The following is a 20,093-nucleotide window of genomic DNA, read 5'->3' on the forward strand; positions in this document are numbered from 1 at the left end:
TTGGTTGCCAAATTTGAAACTGATTTAAAGTTTCTGTACAGTTTTCTCTGGTAATTCTACACTAAATCCATTGTAGTAATCTAGTTGTCATATATGTATCACCCTGACCAGATCTGCTTTTTGCAGGAATAGGTATAGCTGGTCCATTATAATCTGAACAAAGGAAATTTGGATCATAGCTGATACCTGATTCAGCATGGCATAGTGGTTTGGGTGTTGATCTACAACTCTGAAGACCAGGTTTCGATTCCTAGCTTGGCCATGAAACCCACTGGGTGACTTTGAGCAAGTCACATACTTTCAGTCTCAGGGAAAGGTAATAGCAAACCTGGTTTGCTCTAAGTCAGACATGACTTGAAGGCACACAACACACACACACACACACACACACACACACACACACACACACAAATTGCTTATGTCCAGGGAGGATGCCAACAAATTAATATGTCTTAGGGGAATTTAATATTAGCTGAAATAAGAGTTACAGTACAGTCGGGGTAACAGCGGCAAAGGATAACAATCCAAATGTATACCAGATCTGAATCACAGAGAATTACATTTACTCCAGGAGTAAATGCAAATAAATTTTTGTATTTTATTAGAGAAAATAATCAACACACACAAGCACACATACACTTGCACATACACACAAGAGCTAGGGAAGCAAAGGTGGGAGAAGTGGAATAGTTTTCAGACCTTACTAATATAGACACATTACTAACGTGGATCTTGATTCCAATTGATAGAGGTCTGGAACGGAGAAGACTCAATATATGCTGCGGCAAAGGGGGTTAGCCGGCGTATTGAGGAGCCTAGTGTAGTGAAACCAATAGTGCCTGCCTGCCTGCAAACTATACCAAGACTTGAGATGGGCCGTTTTACTAGATTTATAAATATCCAGAATTGTGTCTTGGGGGCAGAAACCAAGGCTTGGAAGGATTAGAAGCCTTGCTAAATGTTTTCCAGGGGTAAAAGAATGGTTTGGACTAGAAGCGGATAGTCAGGTGATTGCTGTGAATGTGCAAGGGATTTGCCAGTGCTTCCCTGTCTTACGTGGTTTCACACAACCACCTCCTTTGGCCATGATCCTCTCACTGCCCTATGTAGACAAAAGGGATTATGCTTGGGCCTTGGAAAATCCATGATGGTGAGTGCCTTCTAGATCCTGGCTAGCCCTAACTGTTTTTTTCCACATGTGAGCAGGTCAGGTGTACACAGTGGAGTCATGCCTAGGTAATCCCCAACTTCCTTTTTTAATATTAATTTGATATTAAATATGAGGCGCAATCGGAGGCGTGATCCTGACGCATATACACCCACACAAGATCAAGTAAAGGTTCAGAAGTCCAAACTACGAACATGGATTTTCAAAAGGGAAATCCATCTAACAAGTTGAACCCTGATTTTCAGATCATCTCTACTCAATAGGATCACTTTATACTCTCTGGATTAAACTTCATTATTGAACCCACGTCTGCTCCATGATTACTTGCATCCCTCGATTTTGGATCAGTGTAGTCTTTTCAGAAATAAAATGAAAAGGCAAAGGAGAGAGGGATGTTATCTGTTTTATCATGACTTGAAACTTCAGATCTTAAAACAAACTCTTCAAGTGGTTTCCTGAAGGCACAGGGTAGAATCCTTTGGGACCCAAGAGGCCAATAGCTAAGGCCTTTGAGTCCCTCAGAAGAAGGCTTTGAGTTCCTCAGTATCACCTCCTGAAACTACTGATGCACAAGGGACTGGAACACCATCTCATCTGAATGAATTTAGATGTCACAGGAAAGACATATGCCATTTGTAGCCAATAGATATCGGGCAACTCCTCCCCTTCTTATACTACTCAATTTCCTCTATTTTTCTTTTCTTTTTTTTTGGGGGGGGGGGACAGTTTCATGTGAAACATTTCTGGAAAATCATTCAAACCACTGCTAAAAACCCATTGGTTAATTTGTTTTGGCTAATTTTCCCCAATGGTCCTAAGCCCCCCCCCCCCCCCCCCCCCCCCCCCCCCGCCAAAAAGCCAGATATGGTCAAAAATAAAGAAAAAACAGAACTGCTGAAAATCAAGATAATACAAAATTGCGGAGACACGGGTTGGCAGTGACCATATACTAGGATTTACTTTCTTGAGAATATTCTTTATTCTGGCATTTGATTGAGTATAATACTTGGCAAAAATTTGTAATTTGGACTATGAAGGACCTGTTTAATCCATTTCAAAAAGGGTTTCCATTTAGATTAAATTATGAATTGTACTTCAAAGCAAAGGAAAATACTTCCTTTGCATAGGCATTTTTGAAGAGATGTATGATGGCTTACTATCACTTAGTTTTTTATATTGCTCCCATCCAACTTTTTCTCTATTTGCATTTTTGTTTGTTTATTTTAAAAAGTCACTTCAGACATGGCCTGAAGTATCCTACAATCTACAGTCTGTTCAGCAATAACTAAGAAAGGAATGTTTGTCTTGGTTTGCATTCTGCAAACAGGAAAAAGATGTATTTCTTCCAAAGTTCAGGGCTACTTGTTCCTTTGTAATGCCCTTTCTAGGCCAAACTCTCTCTGTGTGGGAATGATTCCTAAAATGGTTACAAAGACTTGGGACCAACTCACAAATCATCTATACATAGCACTTGTATTCATAAGGTTGCTTTTTAATTATTTGTGTAGCCACTAGATTTAATAAGGGTTCCATTCTTGAGGTACTACTGTATATTCTGTTTTGTTTTTTGAACAGTTTTTTGAATATCTAAAAAAGTCAGCTTATTATTAGTTTTCAACTGGTAATCCATCCATTGGCCATGGGCAGGACATTGCTGCTTCACTGATGAAACTATGTCCAAGAGCAGAAACAGGCGGGAGTAGGTTTCCTTGTCTGCTTGCATACTCTGTTACACGACCTCTGAACCAGAAAATTGGTGGGGAAGGCAAAGACTGAACTGTCATGATAGGACAGATGTCCACCAACTCAGCCATGGAACCCACCTCCAACGCCAATTTACAACACGAGGATGACTTTTGCCACACATCTCTCTGTCTGATATTTCTTCCAGACTTTTTCTTACTGCTCCTTTCTTGCTCTCTTACTATTCTCTTCTCATCTTTTCCTATGCAATATGATCCTCATAACTGCAGGACCAGTACCATGGCTTCACTTACCTATGTCTGAAAAAAAAATGTAATCTCTCTAGGCATCTGGAAGTTCTATAGCGTGACTCTGTGGTCATTCTCTGATAGAAATTGACCATAGAGTTGTGCTAGAGGACCACCTGATTTCTAGAAAGAACATTGCTAAAGCATTGTGGCATTCTCCAGTAAGGTTCTATAGTCAATGTTCATCAAAAATATAGGGGTTGCTATTATCCATGATATTTACTATCTGCAGTAAGTCTGGGAAGATATCTCATGTAGATACAAGGTTTATATTGTAGGGGGTGGTGCTCATCTTCGTTACTAAGCCGAAGACCCAGTGTTGTCAAAGACTATTCTGTGGGTCATGTAGCCTTCCCACTGAAGTGGTACCTATTTTCTATTTGTGTTTTTACATGCTTTCAAACTGCTAGGCTGGCAGAAGCTGGGACTAGTGACAGGAGCTCACTCCACCATGTTGACCTGCCGATCTTGCAATCATCAGAGTCGACGTCTTAACCACTGAGCCACTGTGACCCTGCTCTATATTTCTAAGACCATTTTATTTTAATTTTATGGCAGTCCATGACTTACAGAACTCCCTGGTGTCACATTTGAAAACTTTTAAATAACACCACAAAAAGATGGGGGCATCTGTAGTATAATCTTATTTAACTCAGATTGCTATTTGAGCTCCTGGTGCAACAGTTGAGAACCCATGGTTGAAAATAAACTGATGGTGGAAGGAAAGAAAATGAGACAAATTTCAGGTCTGCCTGACTGTTCTTGTGTTGCTGTGTACAACTTACGGCAACCCTAAAGAAAACTCATCACGGGGTTCATTGGGAAGATTTGTTCAGAGGGCCTTCCTCTGAAGCTGAGTGAGTGGTCACCCAGCAGGTATCCATGGCTAAGTGGGCATTCAAACCCTCATCTCCAGAAACCTAGTCCGCTGCTCAAACCACTCCACCATGCTGACTCTACAAAGAGATTACCCATGCAGAATAACCAAAGGATTTCAACAATGAGAAAGTTTAATTTACCAAAGTTGTTTTGGCTGATGGAGTTAAGAGGAGCATCAGAATAAACTGCGCATGAAACAGAGTTGATCTTTGGCTTCAACTGCTGTTCATAATCTACAAATGAAACCACTTTTTTCATACAACATATAATTTACTCATGGAAATTGTTAAAACAAAATGAAGCGAAGGTTGCCAATTTAGAAAACTGTAAAATAGGATGGAACATTGTAATTAAGGTCTTTAAGATGCTATTATCCAGCAGTGAACATTTCCCTCTTCTTTGCTTATTGGTGCCTCCTCTCCTCAACCCCCCATTCTTTTCACATTTCAGCATGCTGCAGATTTGGAGAAGAAGCAGAACGAGACGGAAAACAAGAAGCTGCTTGGTACAGTTATCCAATATGGCAATGTGATACAGGTATGAGGTGACTGTATTCTGTCATCCTAGCACCTAGTCATGTGGCACTGAGGTGCAGCATATGTTCACCCTGTCTTAGCTTTTCTTAAGAAGAGGTCTGTAAGAGGGCTTTGTCTGACTCAGAAATGTTTGAGTCTTTATGATTTAGAGCAGCATAAAAGGCTTAAAGTTGCTTGTAAGCCAATGGTGCTTACCACAAAGCCAAAATGCATACCTTTTAGGCTGGATAAGGATAGGGCATGAGTAGTTGTTTTGGGAAACTGGTGAGAACCTCATTCCCTGTTTGGAAATGGGTTTGAGAATATCTGCCATACAGTTCCTAGTGAGTGAATTATGCTGCCTGTGTCATGAATGCCAGGGAGCAGTGATGCTAATGTGATCATTTTTCTCGTCACTGGTTATGGATCCCCAAGCTCTAGTTCCTACTCATGGTCACTCACTGAGTTTCATGGCTCATTTCTGAGTTCCATTCTTATACTATGGGTCCCACTGGTGAGCAATAGTCCTTCAACCATAGAGAATTGTGCATGTAATAGCCAGGTTGTAGTATAACCCTATATATTGAAACCATTGTGGGATATTTGGTGGATCTTAGGAAGAAAATTATCTGTATTTTCCTGCATGTGAACAATGCAGGAATTCTGAAAGCCTTAAGAAATTGAGGTATTTAGGGTTTCCAGAGTAAAAAATGAAGAAGGCTCCTGCATCTTTATTGGTTGTTGTTTGTTGTTTAAAAGAAGTTATTTACAAACAACAGTTATTTATCAACATGCTGAAATACCCTCTTCTGCACAACCATGAAGGACATATAAGCCTTCTCCAATTTTCAGTCTTAATTCTTACTGGAACACTGCAAGTATAGCTTTAGGCTAGAGAATAATTTAAATTTTTGTCTTCCGTTACCCATCTTTTTGTTCTTCTTAATTTTTCTTTGATTCTAGCTCTTGCACTTAAAAAGCAACAAGTACTTGACAGTAAATAAGAGACTTCCAGCTTTGCTCGAGAAGAATGCTATGAGGGTGACTCTGGACGAGGCTGGCAATGAGGGCTCCTGGTTTTATATACAGCCATTCTACAAATTACGTTCCATAGGAGACAGTGTAAGTTTACAGGGCTGTCACAGAAAATGGTGTGTGATGTTGAAAAGTTTTTCATCTGTAGCATACTTGCTTATGATAAATTAAATGCAGACACATTTATATAGTGGTACTGGTGTGCTCCCCTACTTGATGAAGACAGTGAGTGATGAATTACCATGGAAACAAATGTTTTGGAAATAAGAAACATTTTTAAAATATTGGAACAGTAGCCACTGAAACTTTCACCAGCTTTCAAATGATTATGAAATTACTAAGTTGTTAAGAACACATAAATGCACTAAGACTTTTTGTTGTATAGCTTGCATTTTCTTTTATTCTTACAAACTGACTGGGCAATAAATGAAAACATAAATTTACATTTTTTTTTGTAGTATAAGCTCTGTGGGCCAGCACTCATGAAAACTTACAACAGAATTAATATTCAGTGTATTACAAGCTCTTTACACAAACAAGATAACATCTTGTTGTGTTTGTGCATTTTAGGAAAGAAAGAAGTATTAAAATAAAAATTTAAAAGACTGGGAGAATAAAATTGGTTTTCCTGGTACTGAAAGGATAATACCAGCAGTGCCTGGCGGTGTACTACTAGTGAGAAAGAGCACTCACTTTGGTTACCATCTACTTTATTCTGGATAGTGCAGGAAGCAAATCCTTTAAGCATGACCTCACTAATTGATCAGATTGATATGGGAGGAAGTGTTGGATCTTATCCAGGGTGGGACACTTCTCCTGCAAATGCTGTTAATATCTTTGTACATTTACAATAAATGTAGTTTCAGTGCTGATATGGAAATATTGCTCCGGTTTGTAGAGTGTAAATTAAAACCCATAAAACATACTTTTTTCTATAAATAATGTTATTTCTGACTGTAAACCTGACTCATGATAGATAAGGTAACAGTCAAGCCAGAAAACAATGATTGTCCCTATTATCATTGGTTATATACATCTTCTTCCATCTTATTATATGGAATATATTAAAGGGAGAGGTTGTATGGAGTTTTGGGGTGTGGTGCAATCAATATGCTGATGACACCCAATTCTACTATTCCTTCCACTCCAATACAAGGAGGCTGTCCTGGTCCTAAACCAGTCTCTGTCATCAGCAATGGACTGGATGAGGGCAAAACAAATTGAAACTTAGAATCATAGAATCATAGAGTTGGAAGAGACCACAAAGGCATCCAGTCCAATCCCCTACCATGCAGGAACTTACAAATAGTTGTTGTTTTGTCTCCAGGCTAAGAGATGTTTTTTATTCAGACAGATGTTTTTATTTAAAACAGAAAGTGTTTAAAGAATGGATTGGGGGCGTTGTACTGTTTTAATTGTACTTTTAAAAGTGATTTTATCTTTTTTAAAAAAAATGTTTAAATTGCATTTTATTCTTGTAAGGAGTGATGTGTTTTAATACTGTAATAGTTTAATGCTATTTTAATGCACATTTTTATATGTTTTTAATTGTATTGTTCTTTTAAATTGTAAGCTGCTTTATATCCCAATTTTTGGGGGAAAGCAGGATATAAATAAATATAATAATAGTAATAAAAATAGTAATAGGAAGAGAGAAGAAGATGATAGTCTGTTCTAATCAAATATTTGCATTGCAATGGCTTGAAAAATCTAACTTCAGTGACTTTCAAATAAACCTCAATGTTCTAATGCAGAAGTTCTGTGTCTTAAAGGTCAATATTCTGAAACTTTTTTTCCCTAGGTCGTGATAGGTGACAAAGTTGTTTTGAATCCTGTTAATGCTGGCCAGCCTTTGCATGCCAGTAGTCATCAACTAGTTGATAATCCTGGGTGCAATGAGGTAAGATAGGAAACTTGAGCCAAAACAAAAAGAGCCTGTAAGCTGATTTTGCATGTGAGCTGAAAAGGATTTTTGAAAGCTACAGCTAATAATGTTTAAATGCCTGTTCTGTTGGAGAGTATGCATCACCAACATTAATGTCTTCACACAGCATTTTCAATGGTGTTTATTCTTAGATAACTGCAAATGGGATTGCAGCCTTTTTCTGATATAAACATGTTCAGGCTTGCAGTTGATCTTGGTTTCATGGTCTAATTTCATACTTGTGTCTTAAACTGTGAAGCCCTTCTACTTTGAATTCGTGCAGATGAATGCTGCTACTTTCTTAGCTATGGCTAAGTGCATAGCTTAGTAAAATCAGTTTTCTGTGGCTTTTCTGGATGTTTCACCTGCATCTGTGGCTGGCATCATCTGAGGATAGTAACATGGAAGTGTGTGATGTATATATAAACACACACACACACACACACTTGTGTGATCCGTGATTGGGAGGAAGCGATTTACATGTTAATCTGTGTGTTGGTCTGTTGCTGAATGGCAAAGCCTCAGGGTGGGAGGATATGCCAAGGGAATGTGTCTATTTAATTAGCAATTCATTGTCTGTGGGAAAACCCTCTGACCCTGGGTGGTGTTCATTTGCATGAACTGAGTCTTCATTTTGGTGTTCTTCAGGACTTTGTTTACTTTCAGTGTTTCTTTCGTGTTGAAGTTTTCCAGGTGTTTGTAGATTTCAATGGCCTCCCTGTGCATTTTGACATCGTGGTTGTTGGCATGCACCAGAATTTCACTGTTTTCAGATATCATTCTATGTCCAGGTTGGTTTATGACGTGTTATGCTACTTCTGATATTTCTGGTTGGCTCAGTCTGCAGTGTTTCTCATGTTCTTTGGTTTATTTTTGAACATTGTATTTAGCAGTCTCTATGTAGACCTGCCTATAGCTACATGGCATGTGGTAAATCCCTGTGGCAGTGAGAGGATCTCTCCTGTCCTTCACTGAGTGCAGCATTTGCAGGATTTTCTTGGTTGGTCTGTAGATCATTTGGAGGTTGTGTTTCTTCATCAGTTTCTCTATTCTGTTTGTGACTCCTTTGATGTATGTTAAAAAATACCTTCCCCTTGGGTAGTTGTCTTGACTCCTCTGGTTTTTTTTTTTCTTGGATCTGGCAGCTCTTCTGTTGATTGAGCTGGAGTAACTGAGCCTGTAGAACCCGGTTTAGGTGCTTCAATTTATCGTCCGGGAAGTGGGGTTCGCAGGTCTTCTTTGTGCTGTGTACCAGTGTTTTTATTGTGCTCCTTTTTTATGTCAGGTGATGGTTGGAGTTCTTGTGTAGATATGTGTCTCTGTGTATAGTTTTTCTGTCTACCATGTGGCCCAATTGTTGGTTTGATTTGCAGATGACCAGGATATCCAAGAACGGTAGTGTTCTTTCCTATTTCTTTTTTCATCATGAATTGGATGTTGGGTGGATGTTGTTCCAATGATTCAAAAACACGATCTGATCGTCTTCTCCATTGCTCCAAATGGTGAAGACACATTGAAAGTAAACAAAATTTGGCTACCAGTCCTGAAAAACACCAAAATCAAGACTCAGATCATGCAAATGAACACCACCCAGGGTCAGGGGCTTTCCTTGCAAACAATGGATTGCTAATTAAATAGACACACATTCACCTCGCATATCCTCCCACACTGAGGCCTTGCCATTCAACAACAGACCAACACACAGATTAACATGTAAATCACTTCCTCTCAACCAAGGGTCACACAAGTGTGTGTGTGTGTGTGTGTGTATATATATATACACACCCCACCCACTTCCATGCCACCACCCTCAGAAGATGCCAGCCACAGATGCAGGTGAAATGTCAGGAATAACATCTTTCAGAATGTGGCCACATAGCCCATAAAACCCACAGAAAACTATGGACACTGGTCATGAAAGCCTTTGACTTCACATTACTAAAATTAAAAGATATTGCCATATTAGTCTGTAGAATCAGTATGTAGAGAGAGATCTTGTAGCACCTTTGAGACTAATTTGAAGAAAGAAGCTGGCAGCATGATCTTTCGTAGACTTTGTAATCTACGAAAGCTCATGCTGCCAACTTCTATCTTTCAGTTAGTCTCAAAGCTGCTACAAGATCTCTACATACTGATTAATAAAATTATTTTTTTAAAAAAAATTACACATTCCAGAATCCTGCAAAAAGTATGGCACTGGCTAACTGAGTTGCATCGAAAATGGCAAATATACCATTTTAAGAGAGGAATTTACTATTATTAATTGATGAGAATGAGATACAGTACTGTTTGCTCTCATCAAAAATTCTGTACTTCTACCAACTTTAACTATAGTTAACAAACTCTAGTTGAGAGAAGAATCCTCGTCAGCTTTAAAAACTGCCAACACTATTGTTCTACATATTTAATCACCCTGCTTATATCCTGTTGAAGTGCATATCAGCCATGAAGCTTAGATATGTTTAAAAGGAAACTACAATTGAACAACCCAGTAGATTGAGCTTTGTGACAACTGATCAATGTGTCTGTGCATTTCTGGTTTAATGATTGTGTTCACTTCTGTTGTAGGTGAACTCAGTGAACTGCAATACAAGCTGGAAAATAGTCCTCTTCATGAAATGGAGTGATAATAAGGACGATATTTTGAAAGGGGTAAATTATGGAATAACGCACCTTGTTACCTGGTTTTTAATGAATCTTTGCTAAACTTCCTATTGATTGGTTCTCTTATTATCATTGCAGGGTGATGTGGTCAGGTTGTTCCATGCAGAGCAGGAAAAGTTTTTAACTTGTGATGAGCACAGAAAGAAGCAGCATGTATTTCTGAGAACCACTGGGAGACAGTCAGCTACATCTGCAACTAGCTCAAAAGCCCTGTGGGAAGTTGAGGTAAAGATGGGAATTGTACTTGTTCAAATGGGTTTGTAAGCACTGTTGTGTTTATTTGGTCTTCTCTTGTCCTTGAAGAGATCTTTCTGCCCAAGAAGACTTGTTTGCCCCCAGATAGCTCTTCCTGCTTCCATTCTGTCTGATTCTTTTACCTACTTGGAACTAACAATGGTTTCTAATAAGTGGTGAAGTATTGTGCAAAATAATAGGATAGAACTCAAGAAATCTAACAAGATTTAATGAGATTTTGTTCATTTCCCTTTGGCAGGATTGACCTGAATAGACAGTTGAAGTCAGTAGTTTAAATAGTCTACCATTTTTAAAAGTTGTTTAATAATAGTTTGGAATCTAAATCAATTGTTCTTTCCATTCAGAGCAGACCCCACTGAATCAGTAGAATTTGTTGCACTGATTTACCAACTTTCCGTGGATTCAGTGGATCTGTTACAGTTGCATCCAGTAATTGTAAAGCCTGCTTTACACATTGATTAGGGTACACACTAACATTGCAATCCTATACATACCGTATTTTCCGGCGTATAAGACGACTGGGCATATAAGATGACCCCCAACTTATCCAGTTAAAATATAGAGTTTGGGATGTACTCACCATATAAGACTATCCCTCTTCCAATGCACATCAAATAAAAATAAAAAAAAACATCAGATTTAATTTCAATATGGTAATTTAAATTCAAATGCTTATGACATGCAGGTACTTGGCAGGAAACCTTGTTGTAATCAAAGTCTGCTTGGATTGGTCAGTTCTCCCTACCTGCCCAGTGCTCCCTGTCTCCAAGACTATCAGAGCAGTAGCTGCTTTCATATGATTGCTCCATATAGCGGGAATGCGTCCGTGGCCGTTTTTGAGCTCCCCCCACCATATGTGGCGACTACAGATTCTCCAGTCCAGCTCAGAAGTTTCGGCACCTGCCCTATAATATGATACCTGGCGTATAAGACAACCCCCGACTTTTAAGAAGATTTTCCTGGGTTAAAAAGTAGTCTTATACACCAGAAAATACAGTATCTATCGAGAAGTCCCATTAAGCCTATAGGACTTCCTTCCAGAAAATAACTGCAGCCTTGGTTCATTGCCAGTTCAGACGTGTTTTTGCAAGAGCTGTAATTCTCTTCAAAATGTTGATGGGACACCATGCTCTTATGTGCATAACACTCTGGTCTGAGTGTGATGATCCTTTCTCCAAGACACAAAGACTTACAGTGAAGCACACTAGTGAATTTGGGGATTTCCCCCAAGCTTTCAACTCTGTGCATTAGTAAATAAAATGAAGGAACCATATGTATGCAATCATTTACAAAGAATGAACTCTTCCTTCCACGTAGGAGATGAATAAAATGCAAAAGTGACCCAGGGAGGTTTATGTAGCTCCCTCTGAGTGTGCTCAAGGAATGCATGAAGGGGCCAAATGGACTACCCCTAATAAGCTTGGCTTGGGAAAAGAAGTGTTAGGTGGAGAAGCAGTGTAGGGATTGACACTTGGTATCTAGATGTGAAGGATCTCTGTGTGCTTGCTTAATATATGTACACCAAAGGAGGCACATAGACATTCTCCATACAAGATCATTGTATACAAATTGCCCCTTTAAGGACTGGCAAGTGTGCAGCAGGAGAGGATGGAGGGGTCAAGTATGTCCCTCCCACCTGCAAATGTGAGGAATGTCCATACAAAAGCTGCTTAACTGTTGACTAAACCAGTGCTATTAAAGTGGTGGGTTTCCCTTGTGAGTTTCCAGGAAAGAAACAGTTGTAGCTAATGAGCAGAAAGATGGTACCAGTCTTTGACACATTGAAAAAAAAATTACCTCAGAAAGCTTGTGATGCACTAGAGTCTAGACTAAAAGGCACTCTTGGCAATAAGGTTGTTAAAATTGTCCGCTGAGTTTCTACAGTTTTAGTGTGGTTTTGCTCCTTGTTTTACAAAATATCCTTGCTTATTATTTCCTGTTTCTTTCTCTTAGCCATTTGATTTAGATCCTTTTAATTGCTTGAACTCTTAAAAGTAAATGAAAGGCAATTTCCCTGATAAATTTTGGTTCTCATATCATGACTTTACAGGTGGTACAACATGACCCTTGTCGGGGTGGTGCAGGGTATTGGAATAGCCTTTTCCGGTTCAAACATCTTGCTACTGGACATTACTTAGCAGCAGAGGTATGTACCACAAGAATGCCTTTTGTGAACAGTTTCTCCAATCATTGTCTACCCTCTTTTTAGTTTTGTGTACACTGTCCTGTTGAATATACTGGATAATAAAACTGGAGTTCTTGAGACTAGAAGGATGTTGTGTTCTTCCTCCACAAGCAAGAGCCATCACTTCTTTAACCAGCTTCAAAACGGAGCTGAAAACCATCCTATTCAGAGAAGCCTTCCCAGGCATCGCATAATTGTCGCTTACTATCTGATGTTCTGTTGTTGGCTGTTTATCGATCCATTTCCTGTATTCCTATGTACTGTATATGTATTATCCTACTTGTGATTATGTATTTTCCCTGGATAATGATTAACCATCCATTATGAAGCCTTGCCCTCCCTCCAGTCCATCTGCCTTGGTCCAGGCCTCGGAGGTTGAGAGGAACTGCTGGACCTCTTACCCTTTCTCGTCACCACTCCCTTCTCCTTCTGTATCATGTCTTTCTTAGATTGTAAGCCTGAGGGCAGGGAACCGTCTAACTAAAAAGATTGCATGTACAGCGCTGTGTAAATTTACAGCGCTTCATAAATAAAGGTTAATAATAATAATAATAATCTAGAAGAGCAGAGATTAACAGCACCGGCATTTCTTTGAAAGAAACGTTGAACTTGGTAGCATTGATTCTCACTTCTGTGGATATACTGCCTGTTAATGGATTCTAATGAGATTGTAGTGCCCTGAAAAATCTCCTACATCCCTGTGATATCTTTAAATGGCTGATATAGTCAAACAACTCAAGTAGCTAATATTAACCAACTTTCCAAAGAGCTAGACTAGCGTGATTAATTGATTTAGTTTGTGTTTCCAGCTTTAGTGGTACTTGGTTTGTTTTTGCGAGTGAGTGACATAGAATAGTTGTCTAGGTAACATTATACTATGGTATAAAATTTACTGTGTACTGTATTATAGACTTTGGGATGGGAAAAAGGCTAGGGCTTTTTTTGACCTGCTTGTGATTCTCTTCCATCAGGTAAATCCTGACTATGTGGAAGATTACCAGGAATGTCAGTCCTCAGTAAGTATAGGCAAGTGTATCTGCTTGCCTCTAATCAAGAGGTGTTGCCAAGTGCTCAAATTACTGGGAGGAAAAGATAGGGGAGCACTTAAAGAAATTTACAGGCTCCATCCCTGTCTCCCAATATTACCCAAAGCATGCTCCTGAAGTTTCTAAGGGTTGTCCATATGGATACAGGACAAAAAGTAAGAGGACTAGTCCCTCTCTGTCCCCACCCCTGTGATTTGAGCACTGGTACTAACACAGGCCATGGCATGATCTTGATTGGCAAGCATGTGGACAAATCAAGAATTATTGATGAAAGGCCTTGTAAGTGGTGAATAATTTAATGTTGTGTTTCCTTACGCAGTCTGTAGTTACAGAATACTGAGAGTTGTGCAGTAGTAAAGTTTCGATCTAACTAAACAAGTTTGGTATTCTTCTGCCAACTGTAAATCGCTTCTTTCTTTGTCTCGCTGTGCTACAAAAACCATTCTAGCCTTTGGCTAAAATTGTTTCTCTTACTATCATTTTCCTAGGATGGTTGGATGGATAGTGAGAACAGAGAGAGAGATTGTAGGTGTGTCTTCACCCTTGCATACAAATCACAAAGACATATTTCTAAAACAGTGAAAAAGCATCCTTTTCATAACAGCATGACAGCTCACTTCAAAATATTTTCTTGTTATCTTTTGTGCCCTTATTAGGTCATTCAGTCAGGGCTCTGGCTAGGACAGTTATGGTAGTTCTGTAATTTTGCCACCCTGTCAGGTCTAGTAGGGCTGTGTGGATCAGGATGTGAATGTGCAAGTAATCCGTTGCTTGTTTTAGAGTTAGCATGGCATGTAGGAAATGTATCCTCGACACCTACAAACAGTAGAGGTGGAGCAACAAATCTTTGCTCCTGAGTTCAGTAGGATGGTTTTCATAGGGTGTAAAGTCAGACATTGTAAATAAAATTTGAAGACTTTGATAATATTATATACATGTGGCAGCTGATGAAAATTGTTCTCTTCCTCCTCACTGATGATCCTATGTAGAATGACAGGCAGGATATATGGCAGGCATTGTAGCTCTTGAGAAAAATCAGGGAAGTTCTGCATTGTATTTATGTTCAGAATGATGAAGTAAATGTCAATTTTATTACAAGGTAATATTTTCATGAAGATAAAAATGGGTTTTTGTTTTTCTGTTCCTGTGTAATAGTGTTGAAAACTATTCCACGTTGATCTCTGTTTTAACACTTTCATCATGCTATGACCACTTTGTGAGAGGGATGCAATACACACAAGAGTCAATAGCTGTATTGGTGTGTCATGCTAAAATATAGCATAGGCCAACATAGGTCCAAAACACAGTGCAGAAATGATCTGGTTAGAGAGCTCTTTGGCTGCCTTGGCTCGGTGCTAGGGAATCCTGGGAATTGTTTATTGTGGCCCCAGCGCTCTCTGACAGAGAAGGCTAAATGTCTCCCAAAATTTCTGCAATGCACTCTACATGGGGCAACCCTTATACCAAACCCGGAAGCTACAAATGGTACAGAATATGGCAGCCAGGCTGGTCACTGGAACCTCCAGGGCCAGCCATATTACACCGGTGCTTAAAGATCTGCATTGGCTGCCTATTCGCTTCCGGGCACAATATAAAGTGTTGGTGATGACCTATAAAGCCCTAAATGGCTTGGGCCCAGGATATCTGAAGGACTGCCTCTCCCCGTACATTCCGCCCCACACCCTCAGAACATCTGGGCAGCAACTACTTAGGGTGCCAGGGGCTAGGTTGACCTCCACTGCGAGGAAGACATTTTCCATCGCTGCCCCGGCCCTTTGGAACACGCTGCCCATAGAGCTCTGCTCGGCCACCTCCCTGGCCCAATTTAGAAAGGATCTGAAAACCTTTCTATTTCAGCTCGCATTCCCCGACTAAAGTCCAGTGGGCCTCCCTCCTCTTCTGTGGCAAAGAGGATTGGCTAACGGGGGTTTTATTCTGTTTTTGTGTATTTGAATTTGTTTTTAACCTTGTTGTAAATGCTGTATTTTATTGATTTTATGCTGTGAACCGCCCTGATCTTTGGAAGGGCGGTATAAAAATAAAATTTTTATTATTTATTTATTAAAACTACAGTTCCTAGGATTCCGTAGCACTGAGCTAGGGCAGTTGAAGTGGTCTCGAACTGAATTATTTCTGCAGTATATTTTGGACCATACTTGAGCTGGAATGAATCCCAGCAAACATTATGCTTATATCAATGCCTTCTTTTCTCCTCCTCCTCCTCCTACCTATAACCAGAAGGAGGATATCAGAATTTTTATTTTTTGTTTCTATTCTCATTGCCCCTAGGCTAGGGTTCATGATTAACTCAGACTAAGGTCAGTTTTAACAAGCTAGTTTCATAATTCATGCTTTGGGGTTGGCTTGCTTCGAAACCAGTAAACTAGTATTTCTCTTTCAGATACATTTATAAGCTAAGTTTAAGGGAGACATTTCAAAAGTCTGCCCTCCAGCTGCACAAGTGAGGATAGGTTCTGTGAACGAGATAGAGGCTCACTTGGCTTATTCATATCTGTGTACATCATGATACACTGTGTTCTGATGTACCGTGGGAAAACAGCTAATATGTCAACCAGTAGATAAAGTGATACCTTATTTACCATTTTAAGGACATATCATGTATTATGTGTTGGCATATTTTTGACACATACAGACTCTAAACCAAAGCTGCCAGTAGAGAAAGCGTTAAATATCACAGTGTTGAAGGAGACTGCACAGCCAGTATTGAATCTGAGAATTTTAACAGTAGTACGTGAACAAGTGAGAGAGCGAGGGAGAAAAATATTTAAGGTGAAAGAATAGTTTGTTAGTCAACGCCAAACTAGGGATCTTTTATCCTGCAACTGTCCCTCTTCTTCAAGGTAATGCACAGGGTGGCTTTGCAGTAGCATCCACTCCACGCCTTTGTATAGCACCAGGAGGTAGAAGAGGTATAAATCTCCTCCAACTGGTCCTGTTAAAAAGGTGCTGAAGGAAAAGAATATTCTTCCTCATCTTCTTTTCCTCCTCTTTGCTCCCAACCAAAGTGTAGTGCTTTAAAAATGAGAAAAATGTATAACCATAAAATTATTATGCAGAAAGCATAAGGACATATCCCACAGTTGTTGATACCATACCCAGTAGCCATAGTGGGTTTTCCAAAATGTTTGTGGTCTATTCAGCCCTTAAGCTTAAGTCTAGGATCAAGCTGGTTTTCCAGATGGCTGGCATTTGCAGCAGTCCTTCCATCAGTGTGATCAGTTTCCTGCATTCTGTTAAGAAGCCTGTTTACAGTCCATCAGTGATATGCTTTCTCCACATAGGCATTTCTGTACGTATTTTACACATGTACATATTTTTCTGGGGACCTATTCAAATGTGTACATTACTGCATGGAGTTTTCAAATGAACAAAGTGATTTTGGTAGGGTTTTTTCCCCCCTTTTCTTTTTGCATTATTTCCCAAACTGCGCCGCACACATTGAAATAGCAACTACACAAATTCCTTGCGTATTTCCAGTTCAGAACTGAAAGTTCCAAACTTTCTATAATTACTTGGACCTGCTTTAGTTCAGATCAACAATGTACATTCCTGTACATACTAGGAATGTTAAGCCGTTCTTCAGTGTTGCTCATTTATATTCGGGCAAAATATTTGCCTAGTTAACTCTATATTGTGAGGGTCTTATATGCTTTGAGCCCACTGACTGCGGACCTTCTCAATATTATTCTATGAAGAGTATAAACTGCTCTGCTGAACTAAAAAATATTAAGGCACATGGGGCCTGCTGCTTTACATTGCAGAGTTTGGGGTGTATTTCTGGAAGAAGAGCAGTATAACAATAAAAACAGGGTGTAAGTTAATTAAACTGTGAGGCTCAAAATGAAGTTGTGCCTCTGACAGCACCTTAGTCTGATTATTTTCTGGAAGAGTTCTCAGTCATTAGGGCTATACAGCAGAACTTTCTCCAACAAACAGTGAGTTGGATGAAGGGGGATTCCAGTGGAACAGAAATTCCCCTTGGAGAGAAAATAGGAAATGTAAGTTTTACAGACCACTCCTCACTCCCTGGTACTCTACAGAAGCTGTTTCGGCAAAAGAGGTACAGCACTGAAAGTGTTGCTGTGAGAGACCTGTAGCAATAGATATCAGAGAAAGTTACATTTCTGTTTTCTTCCTCCAGCAATGTACCAGATGAATGGGATTCTGTTCATGGAAAGTGTGGGTTTTAAATCTTGTTAAACTTTTTTTGTTGTGGGAATAACGACAAGAGTTGTGTTGCTCTTCAAAAATTGCACCACAGGCAGGGTGACCAGATGTCATCACCACAAAGGAGGACAAGGCACCGTAAAATGTAGGACATGCAAGTAAAACACAGGGTGTTACCAGAGAAATGCCAAGAACACTCATTGATGTAAATTCATGTTTCTGAGCCATGCTCAAAAGGAAGGACATTTTGAAATTCCTCCTGGAGAGAAGGAGGACATGTCTTGGAAGAGGAGGACATCTGGTCACCCTGAACACAGCAAAGTTTTAACAGGTCACCGTGACACTCTCCTAACCACATTATACAGTGACATTTTCTTGACAAAAGGGTTCCTTCATTATGTTATTTTTTCCAGATATAAATTATTTTACTTTGGTCACCCAAAGAAAGAATTATTCCAGCAGCCTGAAGAAGAAGCCCTTGTTGTGAAACAAGTAAATAAGCACATATTTATTACTCAAAAGCTGATAGCACAGAATTATACTGTTTGCACTGTTATATTTATCTTTTCTTCCTTTTCATCACCAGGTGGCGAAATTAGATCACAAACAGGCTAAAAGTTAGACAAGTCAATCTTCCTTGTGTATACAAATCTATCCACTATTCTGATACATAGTGGGGATAAGCCTAATGACTCTCTCTGTCTCTGTCTCTGTCTCTCTCTCTCTCTCTCTCTATATATATATATATATATATATTTATATAAACACATGTTAAAAATAAATAAATGATGCTGGTTAGTCGTTTTCTTGCATAGAAGACATGATTCTGTTTTTTGTATCAGAGATTGTTAGTTTGGTTTTCCCAGGTGTTTCTGGCTTTTCCTCAAAGAAAACCACCCCTGTCCCTAATTTTAAATTTTTACCATAATCTGGTAGTACACTCTGTAAAAATATTTGGGCATAATCTAATTAATTTACATTAATTAATTTATCTCCAACCTTTCTCTCAGTACAGGATCCAAATACCCCATAGTTTCTGTTACTGTGTCTTGTATTTTACTCCATCAATATGCTGTAAGAAGGATATGTGGTGGTTAAGATTCAGTTCCACTTTTCTGACCATTGAATCTATTGATTAGCTTGAATTTTATTGTTCTTCTACTTGTTTTCATTCAAATCATTTATTCTCTGTGTTTTTAAAACAGTGTTTTTGTTACATGGTGATGAGTTTATTCATGTAGGCATTGATTGTTCACATTTTCCACAGCCAATCCCTTGATGAAGGAGTTTCAGGGGACTCATGGTTGTCTCTAAGATGACATGTGCATAACCTCTTGTAGTCATATGCTCCACACATTTGTAACCAAGAGATTTCTGCCAGTGGAAAATGATGAATTTGATTCTAGCATTGCTTTCATGTAATTCAGCCTTCTAACAATAACGTCTTTAGAATTTAGGGTGGACAAAAAAAAACCTTAAATAAAGAAGAAAAAGATTTGAAAGTCCCCCCTCCCCCCGCTGTGTTTCTGTCCCCTCCAAGAATCAGTTTTTAAAAATAATATTATTTATCTGTTTTTGCTCTATCTGCAACTTCAGGCCTAAATCTTATTGTAAGTCCCAAGTAACATGAGTGTCAACATGTATGTCATTAATTTACTGGTATAGTGGTTTGGGTGTTGGACTAGGACACTGGAGATAAGGGCTCAATTCCCCATTCAGCCATTTAAGTCCACTGAGTGACCTTAGGGATGTAATATTCTCTGGGCCTCAGAGACCATGACAAACCTCCTCTGAACAAATCTTTCCAGAAAAAACCCGCTATAGATACACCTTAGGGTTATCATAAGTTGGAAACAACTTGAAGGTACACATCAGCAACCCTGATTAGGGCTAACATTTGGATTTAGGCAAATCTTCTGAGTACCTTTATTGAAACTTGTTTGTTCTTGGCTGATAGTACATGATAGCTGTCATTTTGGTTTCTTTGTTTGGAAAGAGTGGTCAAGAAAGATCCCTGAGGGATTCTGGAAAAATCGGTATCATTTCTTGATTTCTCAGAGACAAAGGACAGCTTGATGGTTTAGTTGCTTGTCAGTGTCTTCTAGTTAACCCATGTCATTTGTGCAGTGTTTTCTTTTGTGGTGCTTGCATCTGTATTTAAGATGAGTTAATTGCAAACATGAAATACAGGGTCGACTTTCTGTATAAATATCTCTTCTCAGTCGGAATAGGAAGCCTTAGAA

General features: G+C 39.2%; 2 protein-coding genes across 6 annotated transcripts in view; one reads left to right on the plus strand and one right to left on the minus strand.

The window, feature by feature from the left end:
- The window catches only part of SUMF1 (sulfatase modifying factor 1), an 891,645-nt gene that overhangs the window by 247,639 nt on the left and 623,913 nt on the right, over positions 1 to 20,093 (minus strand). The window lies entirely within an intron of this gene.
- Positions 1 to 20,093, plus strand: part of ITPR1 (inositol 1,4,5-trisphosphate receptor type 1) — a 276,298-nt gene that overhangs the window by 109,259 nt on the left and 146,946 nt on the right. For 3 of the 5 annotated variants that reach the window (XM_042448619.1, XM_042448620.1, XM_042448622.1), the window contains exons 5-11: positions 4,489 to 4,575; positions 5,517 to 5,675; positions 7,390 to 7,488; positions 10,081 to 10,164; positions 10,255 to 10,401; positions 12,482 to 12,577; positions 13,588 to 13,632. In XM_042448619.1, the coding sequence (XP_042304553.1) occupies positions 4,489 to 4,575; positions 5,517 to 5,675; positions 7,390 to 7,488; positions 10,081 to 10,164; positions 10,255 to 10,401; positions 12,482 to 12,577; positions 13,588 to 13,632 (717 nt within the window). The remainder of the gene's footprint in view (positions 1 to 4,488; positions 4,576 to 5,516; positions 5,676 to 7,389; positions 7,489 to 10,080; positions 10,165 to 10,254; positions 10,402 to 12,481; positions 12,578 to 13,587; positions 13,633 to 20,093) is intronic. The other 2 variants (XM_042448621.1, XM_042448623.1) reach the window with 1 other exon arrangement.

Source organism: Sceloporus undulatus, chromosome 2, assembly GCF_019175285.1.
Source record: "Sceloporus undulatus isolate JIND9_A2432 ecotype Alabama chromosome 2, SceUnd_v1.1, whole genome shotgun sequence".
NCBI classification, from domain to species: Eukaryota; Metazoa; Chordata; class Lepidosauria; order Squamata; family Phrynosomatidae; genus Sceloporus; species Sceloporus undulatus.